We start from the raw sequence: 23,379 nt of genomic DNA on the forward strand, positions 1-23,379 counted from the left end.
GTCCCATCTTTCTGCCATGCACCGCAAACCGAGTATCATTACCAGGCCACAAAACAAACCGCCTACTCCGGCTTGGCTGTCTTCTAACTACAGTGTGAGGTGTTCCATCTCGCAGGCCAGCGCCGCTGACGCCCTGGCCCCCCGGTGTATTCTGCGCGTTCCGAGGCATACTAGAGCGTTGTCAGCAAACGAGAATCCTTCAGCGATCTAAACGAAACGACGGCGAGGCGGTACTTGTTGGGTTGAAAAGCCCAAGCCTATATCTTTCCTCGACTCCCGTCGCATCCATTCGGCATCCGCTCTCATCCGTCCGAGACCCGACCCTCTTCGCCGTCTCCGGTACTCGCGGACAAGAGCTGTATTGCTGATCGGGCTCTCCCAACTTCAAACTTGTCCCCTCCAGCGGTTTACTCTCTCAATCGAATTTACTCGACAGTGCGTCGGCTCTTGGCCTCGGCTTGATGCACGAGTAAGCAGCAGCACCTTGCGGTTCATATCGGTCAATGCAGACACAGTCATCCAAGCTAACCTTATCCGGTGCTTCCCTCATCCCCCAAGGTACCTCAGGTAGGTATCGCCACTGCAATTGCTCTAGAAACAATATCTTGACCCCTTCCTTGGAGAGATCAAACCTTCGATTGCGGGTGCACATCATCTTGGGGGTTTTATATCACCTGCACCCAACGCTCCTCATCGCTGACATGGCCTTTTCTTTTAAACACACAGCTGCCACACTCCGTCTCCCGATTTCCCAGCCCTCGCGTGTGCCGTCCGGATCTCAAGACTGCATCTCCCCGGCCAGCCAAGATGGAAGCAAACGGCCCTTCTTGGCCACTATCGCTGCCACCAGCACGGCGTGCCAGGCACCAACGAGTGCCGTCTAACTCGTCCGAAACATCGCACGCGTCTAACGCATCGCACACCTCACGCAGCTCCGAGGAACAGTTCGCTTTCTCTCCCGCTGTCACCCCATCAAAAGAGGATGCACCGTCTCGAGTCATGGCCTCGGGGTATGCAGCGGGTCATGCGGCAGTCAAGGATGGGCTCCTGTTTGGCAAGGGTACGTATGCACTGTCCGCTTTTCCCCTTCACTTGGATTCGAACCCTTCACGTGTCTCCACCATGCCGCCGGGTTGGGACGCTGGACCGACCCGTCACGTTGTGACCGGCCCTGGATTATTAGCCGCTGGACGGGCTCGTTGTCGGGTGAGGCCCCAACAGTGGGCTTCCAGGAAACCACGGGGTATTGAGCGGCGCCGGGGGGGGGGGGGGGGCTGCAGAGCGCCGGCACTGTCCGGGTAGACGGGCGCCACAGCGGGGTTTCCGGCTCCCGGAAGCTGTCTGTAACCCCCAGGCCTCATCCGAACCCCCAACACACTGAGAGGCGCATCTGCAGTGGGGTCACTGCGATGCTCCCCTTCGAGGCATCTCAACCCTTGCCCGTGCTTGCATGGTCACAAAAACACTGCGTCATAGCGTGCCAGCCGAATTCTTCAACCTTCTCAAGCCGGTTGTGTTGACAAACCATTTTCCTGGCAGAACTGAATACCCACCTCCAACCCGAGGATATTTCAGCACCGGCAGAGCATGTGAGCAAGCCGATCGATATCGAACCGCCAGGAGGGCGCAAGCACGATATAACCTCAGCAGCTGCTTCTAGCCCACCCGAGCCCTTATCTGCTCGGGGGGACATTGCCGGGTACGATACGCTGCTCACATTCCCCTTCCCGTATCGCTTCGCCTAATGCGCGCGCCCGTGGTTGCTGACGTAGGACGTGCGTCGCAGAGGATACTTCCCTCTTCATGAAGACCCCCAATCCCGCATCCGAATCCCTCATCCTTTCCACTTGGACGCCGATATGGCCCGAAATCACTCCCTTCAATTGGCCGCCGAGTCCAGCAAATCCGGCGCAGAGGACCGCTCCTTAGGCTCGGCGAAGCTTTCCGAGCCATCATACTTTCCCTTTCCGACCCAGCCGAGCACATCTGCTACCCCCGATACGCCCCTCTCGTCGTATATCCCCAACGGAACCCACGACAATGCGGCCCTCCCACTTGGGAAATACTACCCTTCCAACTGGGAGAGACGGCACGGGAAGACTCGCCCACCTCGGCCCGCCCCCGCAGCGAAACCCGCACCGGCGGCTGTCCAGTCCGAGTCCCAGGTCCCGGTGTACCGTGGAGACCAGGCGCATGCGCGGTCTGGCTCCGAAGCCCAGCGACGTCTGCAACAATACCAGAGGGACATGGTCGCGCAAGCCGCGATGGCTGCCAGCGCCATCCTATCCAAGAGCGCGTCCACGCCGAGCTCGGCCGCCGCATCGCCGCACGGCAGGGTCCCGCTGACGATCTTCAAGACGCACAAGCCGGTCTCGCCGAGGCTGCGGCCGCTTGGAAGCCCCGGGCCGGTCACCCCGATGTCACTAGAAGACGACTACATGGCGCTCGGCGGACCTTTATCTGCCGCGGGTTCCGACCGCCGCGCTGCCGAGGACAGGAATCTGGGTACGGACGTGGCCGGTAATAGACGGCAACACCGGAAGGACTCGCGCTCTTTGGCAATCGGAATGAGTGCTCTGTCCATTTGAACTGAGCATCACCACCACCACCACCCACTAGGTTTCCTTTTCGCACCCCCCCAACAAACAGACTGGTTACGTCTTTTTTTTTTTTTTTTTTTTTCATATGATACCCACGATAGATCGGAATCAGGTTTGACAGGGCAGGGCCAGAAAACACGGAACGGCTTGTTGTATCCCTTAGATATCGGTAGCAATTCACCCGCTCACTTTCTTTTTTTTTTTTTAATCTATCATGTCTCATTTGACACGTAAGGACAGAAGCAGAGAAACGTCGTTTTAAATTTATCATTTGCAAAGTATCCAAAAGAAAAAGGGTAGATTTACCAATCAAAACCCAGCATCTACCCAAAATTCCCACGTCCCCGTCCTCGCCCCGTTGTCCTCCATGCACCCCCGTACCCAACCATCGAGCAAACATTTACCCAATCTCTTACGAAAACTATCCATTATTAAAATTGTTTTGTCTTGGACCGTATGTCCCGGACTTCAATTTCCATCGCCGTATGTTGTCGACGTATCAGAGTGAGATCAGCAGGGCTTGCAGTAATTGGCCGGGAAGTTGCCCCTGACCCCTCCCAGCTCGCCAACCCACCTGCAAAAAAGCAAACAGATAATAAAAGTCAGCCACACGTTTCTTTCTCTTTTCTTGAGCTGTGCGTTTTCCCCGCTAACAACTTCCCCCTTCGTTTCTTTTTTCAGGGGTTGGTGTGCCACAGGGGGGCTGGGGTTGGGATTGGGATTGGGGTTGAGGTTGTTAAAAAGTACGTACCAGTCCTGGTCCGTCTCCGTCTTGGTGACAATCCTGATCCGGTCGCCCTCCCGGAACGAGAGGTCTCCCTTCCCCTGGCCGTCGAACGCATACTGCGCGACGACCCACTCGTCGGGCTTGGTGCTCGGGATCCGTTTGGGCGGCGGCGGAGGTGGCTTCTTTTTGGCGGCGATGCTGGCGCCGAAGCCGTTGGCGAGCTGCGCGACGCTGACGCCGGCGCCGGCGCCGGCGCTTACGGGATTGCTAGCTGCAGGATCCCTTGGGCTGAAGTAATCACGCTGCTGGAGGGATGGGGAGGGGTGGCTGAGGTGGTTGGGTAGCACGGGTTCCGTCGCGGTCCGCCGCACCGCGGCGCCGCCTAGGATGGTGGCCGTCGTGAAGTCGGTGGGGTTCGCGTAGTCGGGTCTGGACTTTGTGGATGAGGCCGGGCTGGGCTGGCGTGGGTAGTCGTCCCCTGGGGATGGCGGTTGCAGGGAGGTTGACGATGCTGGCGCCCGCAGAGCCCGCGGTTGGGGACTTGGTTTGGTGCCCGGGATCAAGCCCGTCGCGGCGCGGCGAACGGCATTGGGAGCGGGCGCGGACGTTGAAGGTTGCCGTGCCCCCTTGCCGCGAGCTATGAAGCTGATGGACTCGATTTCGCTTCGCGCCGGGCTGGCCGCGGCATTCCAGATTGCGATCACTTCTTCCATCGGCGGCGGCGGTGACGGAAACCCAAACTCTAGACAGTACTCGTGCAACGTTGTGTAGTACAGCCCCAGTAATCGGTTTTGGATCAGGATGAGATGGCCGAGCAATGGATGCACGATTCTGAATGACGCAGCCACGACGGGGGGTAGGGTTTGGCGGAGGTGGTCGTCGGCAACCCCAAACTCCTACTCACGTTGTCAGTTCTCGAGTTCTGGTCAAGGAGCGCGGATGGAACGGCATGGTTCATCTTACATCAGCTGCGCGAGCCATCTCTGCTTCGGCCTTTGTGAGGGCGATATCCTCCTTGGGAGTCCGGCCTGGTTTCCTCTGGAGTTTAGCTGTCCTTTCTTGAGCTTTCTCATAATCCAGTCTCTTATTCTCGCGCTTCTTGATGGTCTTGCGGATGGGGGCGATGCAATCCCGGACGTCGACAGCAGGCTTCACGATGCGCTCTTCTATCATCCTGACCTCCTCCAACAGTTCGGCCTTGAGCTCGCTGTACGCCTTCTTCAACTTGAAGGTGCGCTCCAGTTGCAGTGGCGGCGTTGGAACGGCCGGGCGCCCGCTCCCATCGGAAGCGCCAACGATGGGGTCGTACAGGCCTTCATATTCCGCGACAACTTGCAACTGGGTGCCGACAAGAGATACCCATGAGTCCCTCCAGAGCCTCGCGTTGTCGATGATCTGGATAGAGGGGATGTCAGCATCGTTGTGACGGGCATGGACGCATCAGCCCCTAGTACCTGCGCAAGGACCTTGTCCGCATCCTCGTAGTCACTGAGGAGAACGGAGACCTTGGCATTATCTCCGGGCCCTTTGTTCCAGAGCTTGCCAAACTGTCTCTGCATTGACTGCATCTTGTGGCGTTCTGGAGAATCCGGGAATTGCGGAGCGGAAACGGGAATAGCAGGGAGAAAACGGCACTACCATGCCCGCGGGAGTAAAATCAAGGAAGATCCGCGCCACGCCACATGCATTTGGAGGGCGGAATTGGAGTCGAGCAGTGGTGCGGATCGCCGCGAGTTTCAAAGGTCTAGTCCGAAGGCAGCGCCGCTTCGAGACCAAAGATGCTCCAGGGCCCAAACATGGGGGCACGGAGGATCCAAGAAGAAAAAAATAAAATGGGCGTGCAATTTCCAGGAAGGAATATGCCCTAGGCAGGCTAGCCGGTTGTATCACCAGCCCGCAACGTTGAAAGTGCGATTGTCGAGTCGGCGCTCATGCCGACATCATTTCTGCGGCACAGCCCCATTCTCGAGAGTCTTCGCGGGCCATGGATGGCGACGGGCGCTGCAGGGCCCTGGAGGCACAAGTTCCAGACAGACAATTAATCCTCCTGGGGGACCCCGTGAGGGGGCGCGCAGAGGCTCCTTGCAGGTGGCCATCGTTACACTAGCAGCAGGTCGGGTCCGTTGGCGGAAGAAATGATGAAACGGGCCAACGCTTGCCGCTACAGTTAACCCCGCGCTCGGTTGCTGCGGAGTCAGGTCCAGAAGCCAATCACAACTCAATAGGGCTGAATTCTCCAGTGGCACTGGGGCCGACCGAGATGCCAGGTCAGGTGACGGCGCGCCTCTCCGACAACGCGACTCCCGGTTCGTTTCGCGTCTCCCCAAGCGCACACAATTCAGGCAGCCGCAGCTGCAGATGGCTGTCGCCCGACCACAAGTGATGCAATGACCAGCGCAAATCTGGGCGTCAAGAATGCCGTCAACTCCCATCCCCGGGACGGCCGTTTCTGCGGCGTCGGGCCCCAGCAGCGGCGGACATAACGCCCCGGTCCTGGAATTTTTGTGTCTCTTCACCTACGATCTCCGAAGGAAGCAGAAACGATGGCAGGACGGCCGCCTCAAATACCATACTTTCAACAAACGCGTCATGGTCTATGACGACCGCGGCAACTTCGTCGGGGACATGCATTGGCGCCGTGAATGGGAGTTCGACGAGGGCGAAGAAGTCGAGCTGGAACGCGGGGGGATCATCGTCCAGGTTGCCGAGTGTGTGGGCCGCCAGAACCAAGACCTCTCTGAATTGCTGGACAAGAGAGTGAAGGAGAGGGCGCAGCGTCAGGCAAGAGTCGCAACGCGTTCACCTTTCTCGGTCCTGCCAGCGCGGACGCCTTTGTCCGCACCTGTGGTGCAAGACCACTTCCAGACCCGCCACCGTCCTCTCAATCAGCTTCTCGGCACCCCGACGGGCCACCATGGCCGCGCCGCAGTCCCCACCGAATCGCCATTCGAGCTTCGGCAGAAAGCCAGCGAGGCACCTGGAGCTCGACCCGATTCCCGTCCCGCGAAGAGACGGAAACATGACACCACCCCACCTAGCAAAATGGGCTATGCCCAAAGCCTATTCGGCGCGCCTCTGACCTTGTCTGCGGTACCTGTGAGCTCTGCCCCACCACGGCGGCTGACACCGGCAAGTCGGACCGCGTCCGAGATCCCGGGCCCTCGAGAGGGGGCCATATCAGACGCTGAGCTCCGGAGCGAGGACACTGGGTTATGCGCTCACCGTGGGCCACTAACAAAATCTTCCGGAGATGACTTGATTAGGCCTCCGTCGAAACCCCGTGCTGTAACCGAGAGGTATGCGGTGCGTGGTAGGCAGGAAGCGCCTGAACGAACAATAAGAGGTTTACTACCCAAGGAAACTATCTCTGCGCGGCAGGCGAACACAGCGGCTATCGAGGAAGCTGCTAGCCGTCGCTCGGAACTTAGAAACAGTGGCCAAGTGTCCACGGATACTGTTAGGTCGGCAATGCCTTATGGACGCACCGAAAGAAAGCTCATTGAGCAACCATTACAACATATCGTCGACGAAACCCAGTCCAAAGTTGGCGACAGCACCTCAAAGGCTATCGACATACAATCGGGCACTTCATGCTCGAAAGCAATTGTCGTGGATGAAGAGACGGGTGTCGGGCTGAAAGGCGCGAACGGGCACTCTGGTCCGGGACATAGAGTCAGTAACACCTCGAGGCGGAAACCCATAGTCTCTACCGCGGAGAAGCAGAAACCAACCAAGCGTGACTTCGCGGCACAGTTACTAGGTCCGCTGTCGGTTGAAGAACCAAGCCGCAACAAAAATCTGACGGAAAATGCCAAGCTCCCCCCAGCGGAAGAAAGAACGGAACTGCGACTCAGACCTCGACAGAAGCGAGGCTTGCTGGTATTTTCCGAAAAGAGAGATAGGCATAAGCAGCTAAAACGTCAACGTACGGTCTCTCGGGAGCCGAGTATCTCCAACGACCTGCCAGCACAATCCGTCGATGCTGCGCCTTCCGAGCCGCCACTTCACCCTCGGACCGGCGCCAGCGATCCTGGTGCAAGGACGCAGGACGACGACCCGTTCGCATCCCCTCCTCCTGCACCTGGGGGTCCTCCGTGCGAACCTGCCTTGCCCCCTCCACCTCGGCAGCGCCAAGCTCTGCAGCGGTCAGGTGAAAAGGCGCTCGGTAAGCTTGGTTTACCGGAACCGCTAGACTTACTATGCGGTACTAGCGGCAGTGTAGAGGATCATGTGTTAGAACCTTCACATTCGGCTTCACCTTCAGCTTTGCCGTCAGCTTCACCTTCAGCTTCGCCATCAGCTCCAACCAAGTTGCTGATGCAAAGGGGCGGAGCCTCTAACAAGGCCCGCAAACCCAAACAATTAAGGGCCACCATGGATGGGGACACTGAAGCTTCCCCGACAGATCTCCTTTCAGAGACCGACAGGTCAAGGGCTACCAGGCAGGCCCGCAAGACCCACAACAAGGATAGAGGCAGGTCGGCTCGCTCCAGGGAAGAAGTTTACACAGCGGGATCAGACGATGGCGACAGCGAGGAGCTGCCTCAAGTTCCAGCCGGCCCGCGGCTAGCAAGGCTTGGCAGAAAGAGCATCAGGAGCATGGAGGTCATTGGATTTGTGCCCTCCAGCTCCCCTGTGGTCGATATAGCAAAACTAGGCGGGCCACAACCCGGCCCGCCGAGTGATACAGGCCCGCTCATTACCGACAACGATACAATGATGTGCGCTGACAGCCCAGAGTCGCCTCGGGCCATGATGGGCGGAGGGTTGGCACCGTCACACGTAGTACAGCATCTCGCAAGGGTGACCACAGTGTCCCCGCCACTCGAAGCCTCAACGCGGACCGCTGGACCCGCTCTTCAACGGCACAACTCCCTTCCCAACACCGGCACGATGGACACGGAGATTAGAGAGTCACAGGAAGAAGATGAAGGAGAGCCGAGGGTTCAACACCTCGGTGATCCTCCCAGTCGCCGAGGACTGGCGCGCCACAGACCAGCAGTTTCCCCCCTTGGAAGTGGTAATGAGAAGGATACATCGCCACAGCTGTCAGTCCCTAGTCTGCCGAACACTGCCCGCCCCGAAAAGGATGCTACCTTGGGAACAGCACGGCCCTGCGGTACCGACGGGATTTTAACAGCAGCATCGACGGTTTTGCAGTCACAGTCACACAGGCCCTCCAATCTCCCGGAGCAGGCTGGACACCCAATGAACGTCAAGGATGATGTTGCCGGGGCTCGGTCGTTTGGAGCCGGGGGCGCAAACCACCCGCCTCTGAACATCCCGTCTGCTGGCACCGCCGATCGACCTCGGATCCAAAACCCGGCCACTCGGGGGCGCAAGGCTGCACTCAAGTCGGATGCAGCAGGCCAGGTCCCTCAATCCATTCTTCCTCCTGAACCTATCCTTGGGCGGCCGGGTGTGCGGTCATCTGCAATGATGCGGCTAGATCCTGTCGCCGTAAATGAGCGTCCAAAGCGGACTATGAGATTCCCAGGCTTCGTGTCGGCCAGGGCCGGGGGTCCATGGAGCAGGGAGGCACACGATCTCCTGGAGAGTGGCCGTCCTGGTTGACATGCGAAGCCGATTGCTTGTGCCATTCATGGTACCCGGCGAACGTTTGGAGCTCAGCTCGTTCCACAGGCGAGGCACAACGGCTAGGTCCCATACAGCAGCGCTGCTTAAATTAGAATCCTAATTTGTCTCTCAAACTTTTGTGAGTATAGCTTCGTGGGGAAGAGCAATCTCCCTCGGTAACGTTCTCGAACGTCGGTAGTGAGGGCCACACAAGACGATGGCTCTACAACTTTGAAGAGTGTCTCGTGGGGCTTCAGCTGGTGATGCTGTCTGCCCCCCCCCCCCAACTGCAGCTCAGACTGAGTACATAGCAGCTCTCTGCGCGTTCCCCAAGCAATTACCGGCGCTCGGCGCCCGAATGCCTATCTCCGTCACTCGAGTATGGTTTGCTGAGGCGTTGCAGTTGAAGGAACCTGCCACGCAGAGACATATATTATGACACCATCACGGATACTCCTGAATCCTCTCGCGCGCGTCCCCGGACATGGCACATGTCACCTAGCCTCTGCCCATGCGCCGGAGATCGGGGGATGCAGCTAACTGGGACGGGTTTCATGAATATAGCGGATTGCATCCGCCAGGTCAGCCGCATGTCTTGCTATGTTCACAAGCCTCCCCGTTTCGCGGGAATTGTTCTCCATTTAGAAGAGCCGCGCTCGTGCAGCGCCGCCTCAGGTCATGGGGACATGGGGGTGGCGCAAGTGCCGGAGCGACTAGAGCCCGCCCTCGTCCGAACCGCTACCACTGGTGTAACGGCGTCGCTATCTACTTGTGCGTCCCGATTGGGAGGCCGGTTGCCCGTGATTGCAGAAATCACGGGAAGCTGGGGGAGGGTGTGTTGAACAGGCCAACCCGGGCGACCCGGCTCCTCGCTGACGTGCCGCTTCGCGAAGCCATGTTGGTGCTTTGGAGCCGGTTGAATGCACCAGGTCCCTCGCTCTACCCAGTCGGCGCTATCCCCGCCATCCCCGCCGACCCCACTGGTGCAAGGTGCGGACAGCTGGGTGCATTCCCGCTCACTGAAATGAACGGGAATGGTAGGTGGTACAGCGTAGGGCTGATGGTGGAATGCAAGGATCCCACCCGGGAAAACTCAGGAGAAATGGGAGCTAAGCGTGGATGGGATTGAGGACGGACTGACACTGGACCCGACCGACTCTTGATGGATTCACCGGGTCGGCACAACGATGCTGCGATGCCGTGGCTCAGTGGGAGAGGTCTCCTGGCAAGGCATTCCACCATCCCAGCGTCGGCTTGGCTTGGCATGCGCCTTCGAGTCTCCCAAGAGGTGTGAAAGCAGACGTGATAGAGTTCTCTTACCTGCATAATGTAAGACATCCCTTACATTTGCCGCAAGCCCCGATTGACTCGCCCGACCGCGGCACCGCGATAACGTGACATCACATTTTAGAGTCTGCAGGGCACCTAAGGTAGGTACCTAGTCTGCTGTGCCTCGTTAAGCTACAGTAGCCTGCCATCATTATGTACGTACCGCCCTTGACATTTTGATTGCGGGGCCAACCTAGAGTGCCCCTCGCCTTTTGTTCTACCGTGAATGGCGTTTCACCAACACCCAAATGGTGCGCGAACCGACCGCCTCGTCAATCAAATCGTCCCTCGGCCGCGCCATCAAAGAGCAAACATCGCTCTTTCCAGGCAGCCGATGGAAGCATTTCGAATTGCGAGCCCTTGAACGCGTCGGCCAACCGCTCTTGCGCGCCGTCTCGGCATTTGGGGGGAAGGGGGGGAGATTGAGCCGCAGCCTTGGAGCTCCATCGGCCTCCAGTACCAGGCCCCGCCATAACTATGTCATTTGTCAAGCTCCAACTTCCATCCAGCCCTTCCACAATGGATTTGTCAGAAGAGGCAGGTATTTCTATTTTCTTTTGCCTCGAAGCAGAGTAGTTTTCCGCTTCTTCGTCCATCTTGTTGTTCTCTGCCCAAAAACCGGTGCCCTGGTACGTCACTGGTGGTCTTGTCGCGGACCGCAGAGCCGAGAGAGGAGGCAGTGCCCGCCTTGCTGTCCGAGTCTGCCTTACTCAGTCCAATGGTCATAAGCTATCATACTTGAAGACCTCTGCCCCATGCTATTTTACCTCGGATGCTCCTCTTCTCTCTCTCTATCATATTACGCCGTGTTCTTCCGTCCATTTCTTCCTCTTGGGTCTCCTTTTGTTTTGCTTTTTTGTCTTTTTGAAGCGTTATTCTCAGCTCTCGCGTTCTCTGCTTCGACTGCGGGAGCTACACCCCTGGCCACAGCCTTGCGCCTGTGGTCTCCCCTATAATACTCTTCTTGACAAGGCTCGCCCGCCACCATGTCACGAATGCCACGCCATCCTAAACGCAAATTCGGACTGTACCAAGAGCCATCCGGCACGATGCCAGCGCAGTCCTCGAACCGACCGCTTTCCTCACACCGCCCGCGGCCCATACCGACTCCTGAGACGCAGGAGCTCTACAACAAGATGCGGCAGCAAGAAGAGTGGGACTTGTTGCGGCGACAGAACGAGCAAAGCGGATTTCTCCAACCAGTCTCGCCTTCCCAAGCAACAACTGCGTCCCGGTCCCCCTCATGCGCAAGCACGACCCAATCTGTCACCCAAGCGATGAACGATATGGGTGTGGACGGGGACCAGCCGCGGCCCAAAAAAGCAAGGGCTGTTCGACATGGGCCCCTGCCCGACGCTGCGAAACTGAGAGCTGCGCTGATGCGGAAGCTGCATGCTTGCGAGAGCTGCCGCGGCCGCAAAGTCAAAGTACGAAGATTCAGCCCTCGCGCTACTCGGGTGTTCCCGTCCTGAGTTTCTAACTGCTGTCTCTAGTGTAGCCACTTCGATCTAAGGCTCTTCGAAGACGAGTACCAAAAATCCAAAGGGACGCAGACCCAACCTCCACCATACGTCGATGACTTTGACCTTTTCGGTGTTGAACAGAACCCCGCGACCTTCCCAGCTCAAAGCTTCTCGGGCGAACAGGACGGGGCTCACTTGGAGATCGACAATATACTGCAGCAAACCCGAAATGGACATACTCCCGTCTCTCCAAGTCCAGCATCCCCTTTGTACAATTTTGAAGGCAGCAGAGTCACTACCGCCAACCCGGATCCGGGCTTCGGGGCCGGGCAGGAGGAGGCCCATGTGCGGTTCGAGACGGCGTCACAGCAGACAGCTTCGGTCTCACAAAGCCTAGCCTACGCTCCAATTCCTAGATTTCTCACTGCCAACCACAGCCCCATTGCCAACCGACCAGGTCCCCATTACCTCACCGGCAATATACACCAGAGCTCGGATGACGCGTGTGCGGATTCTGGGACGCACGCGCGGCGGACTAGGCTTCAGCAGACTCCGGCCCAGCCGGTTCAGGTAATGCCTTCGTTTCAAGCCGCGCGCCCGAGGATTATTACGACGGACCAAACTATACCATATCACCGGGCCCTCGAGGGAGCCAACTCTCAGTCCAGCGAACCGCACATTCCAATCGGCAAACATGTGATTGTAGACCGCGACGTATGGGATTGCATGTGGGGCAGCAGCGAGACTGATTCCTCCGTGTCGACCGAGCGAGAGCCTTGCTCCCAGCGCTGCAACACGCTGGACGCCCTGACGACGCACTTTGCGTCTCAGCACGCCCCATTCTATGACGGAAACTATATGTGGCGATGCACCAAATGCAGGCTCGATTGGTTCGCCCCATCTGAGTCGTGCCGCCAGTGCGGACGGTTCTCTTGGCAAAAGTTGTACTGGGCAACAGTCAGCATCTCGTCGAAACAGACACCGGCGTCGCCGCTCCGTGTTGCTGTCGACAAGGGCACGTGGAACCACGCGGCTTGGGCGAATCAGTCGGCTCCGATGGCCGGCGCGGCCGGAGGGTACAATGGCCCCTTCATGTTGGCATGCGGGGCCTATGAGAATGTAAGCGGCACTAGCCAATCCTTCATGGCCGCTCTGGCAGCAGCGTCAGAAAGCTCACAGCAGCCTTGCAGGGTTGACTGTGCAAAGATCTCGCCCGACGATCCCATCCGATCCCACGACCTGATCGCCCAAACGCTCGGTCATGCCTCGACAGCGTTGCCCGCACTCCTCGCTGCCGCGCTCTTCGTCCTCGTATTGCTCGAGACCTTGCTGTCTCCCGGTCGGTCGTGTGTCGGGTATAGCAATGCCGTGCCCTGTCTTGTCGACAACCCCCTTCCGAGCCTATCCGTCGCCTTCATCGTGGCCGGTTTGATGGTGCCCTGGCTGCTACGGCTGGTCAGGGTCAGATTGCGGCAGCATCTGGAGGCACCGATTGGTATGTTATGTCCGCCTGGTTTTGCCTGCTCTTTCTTAGCTGATGGCCGGGCACTGACCGAGACTTAGCATCATCATGAAAGTGCGATGGCTCGAGCGCCCCGCCTGCTTAGTCCGAGCCGCTCTGTGCTTATTGAGTGTGGTTTGGTTGTATGATTTTGGTATGGGTTCCTCTTCGCTAGCAGCTTTTGGATACCAGTGACCGGCTGCAGGCATTAGCGTCCGTTTCTGTTTCCGGTTTTTGTTTTTGTTTTGGATATGCTGTTGGTGTTGACGAGATATTCCTTTCTATTTGAACTTGTCATTGGGAGGGTGGACAGTATCCCACCACGCTTTTGCGTTTGTCGGTGGTGTCAACAATATCCTCGTTATTTGTGTTCCGCTTTCTGGTTTCAAATGCCACCCGGGCTTCTTGTCGGGTTCTGAGATTTTGAGCGCTCGGGTTGCCTCGTCGTAATCCGGTTTTGGTATTTTGGTTACCCACCTATTTTTTGCATTTTAGCATGCGGTACTTAATGGGGCGATGTTGGTCGATGGGGTTAAGAAATGCAATTTTTAAATGGTTGCTCAGGGATGGGTGTGTTTGTTTACACAGTGGCGCTTGGAATCAGGGGTTCAGGCTTCTTGGGTTATGGAAGTCTGGCGACAGCCGGAAGGGACGGTGCGTTTTTGAGTATTTTCGAGAGCATCTCCTCAAGGCGTTCTCCTTTCGAAAGGAATCGGTACAACTGGCACCCTGATTCCGTCTTGCTGTCGGTGAGTGCCGTGGAATTTTGCCTATCACTTGTGGGAGGGTGAGATTGCATCGATGCACCGATGCATCCTGCAGCATGCTCAAATGACTTCTCGTGACACTGCCACAGCTGTGAATGCGGGTAAAAGCGTATCGCGGGTGCGTGAAAAAATCGAGTAAGCTGCCAAGAATTTGCGAGAAAGGAGTCATCCGAGATGCAGTTCTGAAGCATGTGCAACATCCGCATCTGGCTTGCGCTACATCAATTCCATTGAGTCAATTGACGGTGCAGGTGGGGAACGGAGCAAGGCGGTCGACATGTTTACACTGTGTAAGAGGCTGTGGGAGAGGCCGCGCCCCTGTTGCAGCGTGCCCGAGGCCTCAATACGAGCCGCGCCCCCACGATACGCCTCAAGCGAGCGCTCAACCTTGTCAAGAGCCTCAGCCGAGGCATCGAAAGTGAAATGTCGAAAGGCTTAGTTGCCCTCCCCGGCGAAGATATAACCTTGAGGCCGCCGTCGCGGAGGAAAGAGGTGCAGATTGCCTTGCGAGAAGCATCCAGAGACCGCAATGGGCAAGCGTTGCGATAATACAAAAATGCTCTCGGCTCTGATCTCTCAAGACCTGCTCGGCACAGTGCGCAATGAGTTCTCTCCAATCCAATGGACACGGCAGCACGGTCCCGTCCGTGATGAATTGGCTCTTTTGACTCATCCGCTTCCAGCCAATGGAAACCCGCGCTGATCAGTGCCGCTCACTTTGGATCGGGGTTGGAGGAGGCTTGTTCCTCACCTCCTCTATGCGGAAGGGTGAGAGTTACCAGACGAGTGGGGGCGAATGGGCCCGCCAAAACGCTCGCCGTGTTCTGCGGCCATGCAGGCCACTCTCCCGCTGCGTCTCGGCGGTAGGGGGTACGATATGAGACGGACTATTTTGTAGCGAGGACGGTGTTGGCCTGATGTGTTTAAGTCCTTGAGAGAGAAATATCCTGCGCTTCGGGGTCGCCTGCGATTAACCCTTTAGATATCTGCATTCAAGTCAATCGGGAATCGCCGGTCCAAATGCACTCGGTGCTGGAAGAAACTGCGCACAAATGGCTTAGTCCTGGGAAACGAGAGCCTCAGGTGCTGGAAGTGCGGATGTGTTGGATTGCCAATTGTCCTCTACAGGAAAGGCCCATCGCCTAAGGTACCCGTCCCACCGCGCTTACTGGCCGCGCTATTCCTAATTCGACTCGCCGAAATGCTGGGGGAAGCAACCTTCGCTGCGCCTGGATGGGCATAGCCAGCTCCCGCAACTCTTCTTGTTGGAACGAAGTGAAATATCGGCCTGACTCCATCGGACAAGTTTCTGCCTTCTTCCTCTTTCTTTCCTCTTCACAGGAAGAACGAAATCCGTCAGTGCACAGCCCGACTAGTATCAGTCTGTTTGCTCCTGCACTCGTGCCTCTACCCGAGCATCTTCCTGCGGATAGATTCGGCCACACTCGGCCCCTCAGAACCCAGCCTCACCCCCAAATCACATCTGCGCAATCCCGCTTTCTAAGCACACAACTTCCACGTTGGGTTGCCAAGCAAACACCACAATTACACCCCCAAGTAGTTTCGAGATCCAGTATTCTCGAGCCAAGCCCGGCGAAGCTCTGCGACATCTTTGCCACCTCCCCAGACCCATTTCTGGTTGTGTCCCACTCACCTGGAGCAACCGTACGAATGGCCGGCATGGCCCGACACGGTTCGGCCAGTGCCTACCAGGGCTTTTCCGTTTGCCAGCCGGCACTCGGATCAGCCCTGCAGTGGCTCCCCGCCATCGGCACTCCCGAACTTGACGACATGATCAACGCCTTCATCCCCGGTCCGTCTTCGATTCAGGACAAGCGGACACACATCGCCATGGACTTCTTCGAGTACTCCCGGCAGACCGGCGAGACCTTCAAGTTCTACCCCGTTCCCTCGGCCGCCTCCTTCACTCCAGTCACGGCATCTCCCGCCAGCTCGACTCTCTACGACTCGGGCTACGGATCCAGCTTCAACCTCTCTCCGGTGATGTCGGACCAGGGATCCTGGACTCGGTCACCCGCAGCCTTGACCCCGTCAATGTCCACCGACGCCGGGGCCAGGTCACGGTCCTCTGCGTCCAAGAAGGCGAGCACCTCCAGCTCACGGCAAGCCACCGTGGACTTCTCCAACCACCCTGGCATGCGCATCATGACCAAGGACGGTCGGGATGTCACCAACTCTGCTTCCCGAGGTTGCAAGACCAAGGAGCAGCGGGACCATGCCCACCTCATGCGCATCATCAAGGCCTGCGACTCCTGCCGGCGGAAGAAGATCCGCTGCGACCCCAGCCACAAGAAGCGGACCGCCTCGCAAGCTTCCGCGTCACAAACTGAGCAGAAGCCCGCCAAGAAGCCCAGGAAGGCTGAGGAACCCCCGCCGGCGGCTGTAGGGGAAGCTGTGGCCGACTTCAGCGATGCCAGCTTCGACCCGACCACACTTGACTTGGTGCCCTTCGACGCCAGCTTCCAGGACATTGAGGAGTACTGGAACCAATTCATCACCTTCGACCAAGAACCGGCCGCAGTTGCCGCCCAACACGGAGCTGGCGACTTCGACTTCGACTCCTTTATCGACTTCCAGAGCTTCTCCTCCCCGAGCTCCCTTTCCTCTTCGACTTCCCCGTCACAAGCGTTTACTCCGTATACTCCGGCGGCTCCTGGCGCGTCGCCAACCGTCACATCCGATGTTGTGGTTGACGTCGCGGGCGGCGTCTCACTTGACGACCCGACCGTCCCCTATCTCAATCCGGACGTCCTCCATGGCACGAATTATGTCGACTTCAACCTGTTCTCGCCGGGCCCTGACGCTTTTGATGAAGACCCCGTTCTACAAATGAGGGACGTTGCAAGCCTACCACGGTCCCCACGGTCGCGCAGCGTTGCTACCGTTGACACAGCCGCCAACGATCCACGACATACTTATGATCCACCTACGACTAGCGAGCTCTGGAGAATTTCCGGTCCGGAATCGAGCGTCCATGTCATAGGAGCAACTAGCGCCGGTCGCTCGTCACCCACGAGGCGGCCACTATTCCGCTCCGCAGCCCTACACACCTCCACCAGCAGCCATACCTCCAGCATTGCGTCGGCCAACGTGGTTGAGTCGCCGGTTAGTCCGGGCTCATCACCTCGACCCAGGAGGCCATCACAGATCCACTCGGTTGCAGATAACGTAGCATCCAGGGCTGGCATGCTAGACTCGCCTTCTCGTCCCGAGTCGCAACCTGCCACTCACAGGACACCGCCACAGGCCGCCCATCAACGGTATTGTCTTGGCCGTGACGTCGCCGTCCGCAGGGGTGGATACAGTTGCGGACGCGGCTCGCTATCAAGGCTACTGCAGACCGGCGTCGAATCGAGGTCTTGTAGCGTTGCCGACGGGCAGCGCGTCGTCCAGCGGAGTACCGTTGTACTCAATGCGGCAGTCAATGCGGAATTGACGACCATGGTGATCTCAACCTCGCCGACACGGCGCACCCCCGCCGGAGAAGATGTGAAGAACGGGCCAACGAGCCGATCGTTCTCGCCTACATTCTTCCAGCTTGCCGTGTTCGGTCTTGTCTCGCTCCTTTGTGCATCTGCTTTGCAGTCACACCTGGCATGTCGGGTCAACCTCGTCAACATACTCAGCACCATATTATCTCTAACCCCGCTTGCGCTTCGGCGCTCCGGGGCGTCGAGCGCGACAGGGGTCGCCTCGACAAGCTTGCTAATACCGACGCCTTCGGGCATCGTCGACAATGTCAAGTCGAAGATTCAAGCCGTGGACAGCAATCTCGCGTCCACGGTATCACGGCGAGCGAGGAATGTCACTCCTCGTTTGTTGTCGGTGGGGTCTTTCTTAGTCTAAAAGGACTTGGAAAGACCCGGCAAGTGTTTTTAGAGATATGCGGTGTTCTGTTAGCGAGTGCATTTTTGACTATGATACCCCGGGTTCGGATTTTGAGACATGTGGTCGTCCTCTTCCTTGTATGTACTATATTCAGGGCTTGCTCTCAGCAGGGAAGCAAGGTGTGGTATGGGTTTGGGGGGGAGGACGAGCTTTTGATGGACTGTGCGGGCCTGACCCTGAGTGCAATGGCTCTTCCCCCTTGTGCTAGCTAGTAGCTCTCGGGCTTGACAATTGAGGGTCCTCGCAGACCATTGAAAATTAATACCGGCCGTCCCTTGACTGTGTGATGATGCTCGTGGTAATACATTCTCGGATCGTAGGAATTGTAGGAGGGATTTCCCGCAAGCGTCCCTCGTGTATAGTACATTAGCTCAGCGGTGGTGGAAAACGGGACCTCATGCAACAAACCAGGTTGGTAGCTGCGAGTGGTGCGTTTTAACGGGGTTTGGCAAACTACCACACCACCAACTAAATTTGACATTGGCCTTGCGATTTCTTTGTTACCTTTAGTTTTGTTATTATCGTTGCCGGTTCACGCTCAGCTAGATTTTCTGGCCCATTTTGCAGATTACATTCTTTTTGGTTGTACAAAGTAACAGCATAACGTCGCACTTCTGTGGATCTGATGGGCCGAATGTGCCCAACATCTTGATCATTACTGCACGGCGAGTCAAACACGCGGATTGCTGCACGGCCGACGGTGCTGCTTCTTTATACATTATCTTCACCGGCATTCACTCAGGTAACAACATTGTTAACGACTATCACTAGCCTTTATTACCAGAAATTCCCAGCCTTCAATCAGCACCTGGCGGGTTGTGATTGGAGTTGTGGGGGTTGCTTGAAGGAAGAAAAAAAAAAAAAAAAAATTAGAACGCTCGACGGCGCTGAGGGGGACGGGAAAAAAAAAAAAAAAAAAAAAAAAATGGCAATCGCACTCTTCGAAGCCATCTCGGGCATCGGCCTCAAAACTGCTGCCTTCTTGCAGTCGCTCTTTCTCTTTCCTTTTCGCATTCTTCTGCAAACCGTAAAGAGTTTTTCCCACTCGCCTTCACCAAATCATCGAACGCTTCCTTGCTCAACCTCTGACGCTATATCTCCTGCCTTCAACGAGATACGTAACGACGTCGACGTAGACATCGGCTCCGGCGACGACCGAAGTGTTAGTGGCGGCGATATGACTACCGCTTCGACCCCGTCAGCGGTCTCAGCACCGCAGGCTAACAAGACGCCCGCTTCCCAAGCCGCTCTGGCTCACCAGCGAACTTCGGCTTCAAGAAAGGAAAACACCCCGCCGCCGAAGGCTTCGCAAGCCGATATTGAAGCTCAACTTATTGACGATGGGCTCTCCCGCCTGGACCTCAATGAAAGCGGAAAGGCGGCAAGATCCCCGCTGGCGTCGCGTCAAGCCGTGGGGAATGGCGCCGTGGCCTTCAAGGAGGAGGGAAGCGGCAAGGGAGTCGTGAGTGCTGGTGCTCCGGCACAAGAGCCTGGCTTGCCCGCCAGCGCCAGTATTGGCAATGTTGCCGAGGGGAAGGTTACGCGTGCACTCCCGGTGCCGCTGGAGCACTCGGTCTCTCAGACTAGTAAGCTCAAGCAGACCACTACGATCCAGCTGGGCAACGAGACGGTGCAGATCCAGGTCAAGGCCGAGACGCCCGAGCAGGCCGCCGAAAGGGCTATGCATAGTCGGTTCATGAGGGATGCTCTGGATATGGTACGTCGCCGGCTTTCTATCTTCTCATCTCCAGGAGTCTGCAGTCCCTTTCGTCTGCTTGGTCATCAACCGGCACGCATCCACTGTGGATAGGGATAGACGCTCTGCTGCGTGCCTTCCTGGTTCACACCTCGCTCACCGATCTACTACTTGTCCACTCGTTTCTACTGTTAATCCCGTCCAGAACGTCTTTATATACCTCTTGCCTCATTACACAGACCCCTCCCGTTCGTTACACAATTCGCAGCCTGCCGACCCATGCTGTCCCTCGTCCCCCCCCCCCAAGCACGAGCCACCCATTTCGGCGCAGTTCCCTGAGATCAACTTCATCTTCTCTCCCATCCATCGTTCGTTCTTTTGCCGCCCGTCTACTGACTCGACCTCTACAGGCCAGACTTGCCCTCAAGACCAACGAAACACCTGTCGGGTGTGTGCTCGTCTACAAGGGCCGGGTGATTGCCAAGGGCATGAACGCAACGAATGTTAGTCGGAACGGGACGAGGCACGCTGAGTTAATGGCTATTTGCGCCTTGCTTTCCTACTCACCCGACACCGGGGCCGCCGGGGAGGACTCGCGGCGCGAGGGAGCATCGGGTCGGAAGACCAGCGATGCGCAACCTGATGAGACCAGCACCTGGGGGGACGTCGACCCGAGCGATGGCCATCTCTATCCCTACGGGCAGAAGCTTCACCCCTCCCCTCGCGTGGACCGCTCCGTCATCACCGAGTGCACCCTGTACGTCACGGTGGAGCCATGTGTCATGTGCGCCTCGTTGCTCCGACAGCTCGGGATCAAGAAGGTGTACTTTGGCGCCGTGAACGACAAGTTTGGCGGCACCGGGGGCGTGTTCCGGATCCACCAGAACTCGCCGTACTCGATGGCCTCAGCTCCTCCGTCGCCTGGATTTCGGAACGGGAAGGGTCTCGCGAGGCCAATTCTCGAACGCCGTCCGGCTTCAACCGATGCCCGAACGAATGGGCAGACAGTCACGGGAAACAATAATATCGAGGGAAGCGTTGCTGCTCCGCTTGAGCCCGCCGTTCTTCCGGGGGATGGCGGCAACGTGGAGCGTGGATACGAGGCCGAAGGAGGCTGGGGGCGTGACGAGGCGGTTACGTTGCTGAGGCAGTTTTACGTCCAGGAGAACAATCGCGGTGGGTGATGAGAGAATCCTGTTCCCGTCTTGTGCTTGTTCACTGATTCGTCGACAGCACCTGTTCCGAGGAAGAAAGAAGGCCGGGCGGCTCGACTGGCGGCGATGATGGAGCGCGATGGCCAAGCCGGCAGGCCCACGAACCACAGTGCCGCCAGCGAGATGCAAAAGGACCAGGAGAGCACTGGAACGAGAACGCCCGAGACGGAGGACCCAACCGCTGGGAGCGCTCCCGAGAGCATTACATCTTAGTCGGCCTTTATATCACTTGGCTGTGAGCAAGGACACAGCACGACGAGGTTGCTTTGGCCGCAGTTGTTATGGCATCGCTTGCCAGGCGCAAGATCATTCGTGGCATTTGATCCAACACGAGCGAGATGGTAGCGAGATGGGCAGACGAACCCCTTCCGGCCTTGCCTCTTCTGGTGTCCGTTCGCAAACGCCGACGGACATCACGCCCCCTCGCGCCCCTGGATCTTGTACTGTATGCTCCAGTCATTTTAACCATGCGGGATCAGGCGCTGACATGAACAGAAAGATGCAGATCATCTAGGGTTACCGTTCGCATCACAAACAAACATAGACGATTGCGAGAATAGGAGTTTTAGACATGTTTGTTACGTCTGTTGCTAGACCCTGGCGCATCAAAATCATTATTACAAAGCAAAGCCGAGATAGACAATCTGTATTTCCTGTCCATAGACACCATCCTGCGCCAAGCGACCAACATCATCAAACCATCTCCTTACTACTATGCAACCCCCCTTTTCTCATAATATCTTTTCCCAATGATGTCCCACTCACGTTCTCCCGTTCCCGTGATTTCCTCAGGCCAGCCTCGAGGCGATCAACAACCAGCTCCCCGAAGGCCCGTGCCCCGCGATGCCGGCCCGTCCCGGCCTCCTCAGCAAAGCTCGTCCGTCCGGTGTGCCAATGCAGCCAGTCATCGGCTCTGGCTCCGGTCTCGGTTCTGGTCCCACCCCCGGCCCCGGCCCCGGCTCTGGCTGCGGCTCTGGCTGTGGCCCTGCAGGGGGCGCCGATCAGCCCCGCGCTCAGGTCGACGAGCTCGGGGCGCTCCGTGCTGCGCCAGAAGCAGGTCGCGCCGCACCCGCCGCAGAATTCGCGGGTCACGCCGGGCGACGAGGAGTAGCTGCTCAGCAGGGACTGGGTGGGCGACGAGGCGAAGTCGAGACGGAGAGCCGGGGGGTGGTGGGGGGTGGTGGGAGGGGGATCGGCCTTGGGCTCGACATCGAGGTCGTAGCTGAGGTCGGAAGGGAGTTGGGGGCTGAGAGGCGGATCGTTCCTGGCCTTGAGGTTGAGGCTGACGTCCGGGTAGGGCATCATGAGCTGGATGTTCCGGACGGGAACGAAAGCCCTGCGGTGGGGTAGGTGGGTTTGTTAGTGTACGTTATCCTGAGAAGATTTCTTTCCGGTTTTTTCCATTTCTCTCTCTCTCTCTCTCTCTCTTTTTCTTTTTTTTTTTCCCTTGGCCGATCTACCGTCCCCGACCGATGTACTGTACAGTACTGTACGTGTGCTGTACATTTGGCTCGGGAACAGTCGGATCAGTGTTGCTAGGTCTCTGTGTACTTACCAGGATTGGACCTCAAAGCCCGAGGTGAGCCGGCAGGAGGCGCAAGCGCAGGTGCCGGCGAGGTATTTGTATTTGGGTTCCGGTACGGTTGTCATGCTGGGGTCCGGTTTGGCGGTCTTGCCAGGGCCCTGCTCGGCCGTCTTGCTGGGGCCCGGTTCGGTTGTCATGCTGGGATCTGATTCGACTATCATGCCGGGGTCCGGCTCGGTTGTCATGCTGGGGGCCGGTTCGGCGGTCTTACTGGGCCCCGGCTCGGTCGTCTTACTGGGGTGAGATGGAGATGAAGGCACCTCGTGGATGTACCACTTCGATTTGGAAGGGTTGGCGATGACGGACGGCGGTGTGCTGTGATACGGGAGGAGCAGGTCCGGAAAAGGGGCGTCCGGGTTTTCGGAGAGCGGGAGAGAGGGACGAGAGATGGAGAGCGAGACGCGCTCGCAGTGGCAGGAGGCGAGGAGGCGTGCGTCGTCTGGTCCTGGTGGATGCGGATGTGCGGGGGGGTTGGGCAGGGGACGAGCAGTATCGGCGCGCATCCAGATCCACAAGTTGCTGTTCATGATGTCTTCGAGGTGCTTGTGGCGGCATTCCCTCGGTGGACCGGTGCTGGTGTCCAGCTCGGGGGCGTCGAGGATGACGCCCGTGGCTACCTCCCACTCCTGTGCAACAGAGTCCTTGAGCCGGAAGACGTGGCACCCGCACTTTGGGCAAAAGTACCTCGTTTCTGATGGGCTCGTGGAACGGGCTTGCAGCATACTGATGTCTGGATGTCGGATCGGGGAGAGAGGGACATATGAAGTGTAGAGTTGGCCTGTCACATGTCGGCAGGTATCGCAATGGCAGAACGAGACATCTGAAAACAAGTCGCCGCTCCCTTGCAGAAACAGTGTCTGACGCGCCTGGCCGCAGTGGCATGAGACGATGATGGTTGGAGTCGCCATGGCTGTGTACTCAAGAGTTTCGGGGAACATGGTCTGGCGAAGAGAGGCAACGGATGGACCGAGCACTGGACTGAAACTTTATACCTTACCGTAGTCTACATGA

General features: G+C 57.7%; 8 protein-coding genes across 8 annotated transcripts; 6 read left to right on the top strand and 2 right to left on the bottom strand.

Moving 5' to 3' along the window:
• Window positions 1-807: 807 nt before the first annotated feature.
• MFIFM68171_02594 (uncharacterized protein) lies at window positions 808-2,588 on the top strand (the record flags this gene model as incomplete). Its single annotated transcript, XM_071058016.1, has 3 exons — window positions 808-1,060; window positions 1,540-1,699; window positions 1,787-2,588. 3 exons carry the CDS (start codon window positions 808-810, stop codon window positions 2,586-2,588), a joined length of 1,215 nt encoding a protein of 404 aa, XP_070914117.1.
• Window positions 2,589-3,110: 522 nt separating this feature from the next.
• Window positions 3,111-4,895, bottom strand: MFIFM68171_02595 (SH3 domain-containing protein; the record flags this gene model as incomplete). The annotated part of the gene is made up of 4 exons (XM_071058017.1): window positions 3,111-3,174; window positions 3,352-4,223; window positions 4,291-4,722; window positions 4,782-4,895. The coding sequence occupies 4 exons, from the start codon at window positions 4,893-4,895 to the stop codon at window positions 3,111-3,113; spliced, it is 1,482 nt and encodes a 493-aa protein (XP_070914118.1).
• An 847-nt stretch (window positions 4,896-5,742) lies between these two features.
• On the top strand, window positions 5,743-6,737 carry MFIFM68171_02596 (5'-3' DNA helicase ZGRF1-like N-terminal domain-containing protein (Fragment); the record flags this gene model as incomplete). The annotated part of the gene is made up of 2 exons (XM_071058018.1): window positions 5,743-6,637; window positions 6,706-6,737. 2 exons carry the CDS (start codon window positions 5,743-5,745, stop codon window positions 6,735-6,737), a joined length of 927 nt encoding a protein of 308 aa, XP_070914119.1.
• Window positions 6,738-7,701: 964 nt separating this feature from the next.
• On the top strand, window positions 7,702-8,901 carry MFIFM68171_02597 (uncharacterized protein; the record flags this gene model as incomplete). Its single annotated transcript, XM_071058019.1, has 1 exon — window positions 7,702-8,901. One exon carries the CDS (start codon window positions 7,702-7,704, stop codon window positions 8,899-8,901), a length of 1,200 nt encoding a protein of 399 aa, XP_070914120.1.
• Window positions 8,902-11,219: 2,318 nt separating this feature from the next.
• MFIFM68171_02598 (uncharacterized protein) lies at window positions 11,220-13,270 on the top strand (the record flags this gene model as incomplete). The annotated part of the gene is made up of 3 exons (XM_071058020.1): window positions 11,220-11,660; window positions 11,727-13,191; window positions 13,260-13,270. 3 exons carry the CDS (start codon window positions 11,220-11,222, stop codon window positions 13,268-13,270), a joined length of 1,917 nt encoding a protein of 638 aa, XP_070914121.1.
• Window positions 13,271-15,635: 2,365 nt separating this feature from the next.
• MFIFM68171_02599 (Zn(2)-C6 fungal-type domain-containing protein) lies at window positions 15,636-17,831 on the top strand (the record flags this gene model as incomplete). The annotated part of the gene is made up of 1 exon (XM_071058021.1): window positions 15,636-17,831. One exon carries the CDS (start codon window positions 15,636-15,638, stop codon window positions 17,829-17,831), a length of 2,196 nt encoding a protein of 731 aa, XP_070914122.1.
• Window positions 17,832-18,798: 967 nt separating this feature from the next.
• On the top strand, window positions 18,799-20,996 carry TAD2 (tRNA(adenine34) deaminase; the record flags this gene model as incomplete). The annotated part of the gene is made up of 3 exons (XM_071058022.1): window positions 18,799-19,590; window positions 19,980-20,745; window positions 20,803-20,996. 3 exons carry the CDS (start codon window positions 18,799-18,801, stop codon window positions 20,994-20,996), a joined length of 1,752 nt encoding a protein of 583 aa, XP_070914123.1.
• A 404-nt stretch (window positions 20,997-21,400) lies between these two features.
• Window positions 21,401-23,276, bottom strand: MFIFM68171_02601 (uncharacterized protein; the record flags this gene model as incomplete). Its single annotated transcript, XM_071058023.1, has 3 exons — window positions 21,401-21,454; window positions 21,549-22,119; window positions 22,339-23,276. 3 exons carry the CDS (start codon window positions 23,274-23,276, stop codon window positions 21,401-21,403), a joined length of 1,563 nt encoding a protein of 520 aa, XP_070914124.1.
• Window positions 23,277-23,379: the final 103 nt, after the last annotated feature.

This window comes from Madurella fahalii, assembly GCF_045866475.1.
Source record: "Madurella fahalii IFM 68171 DNA, scaffold_1, whole genome shotgun sequence".
NCBI classification, from domain to species: domain Eukaryota; kingdom Fungi; phylum Ascomycota; class Sordariomycetes; order Sordariales; genus Madurella; species Madurella fahalii.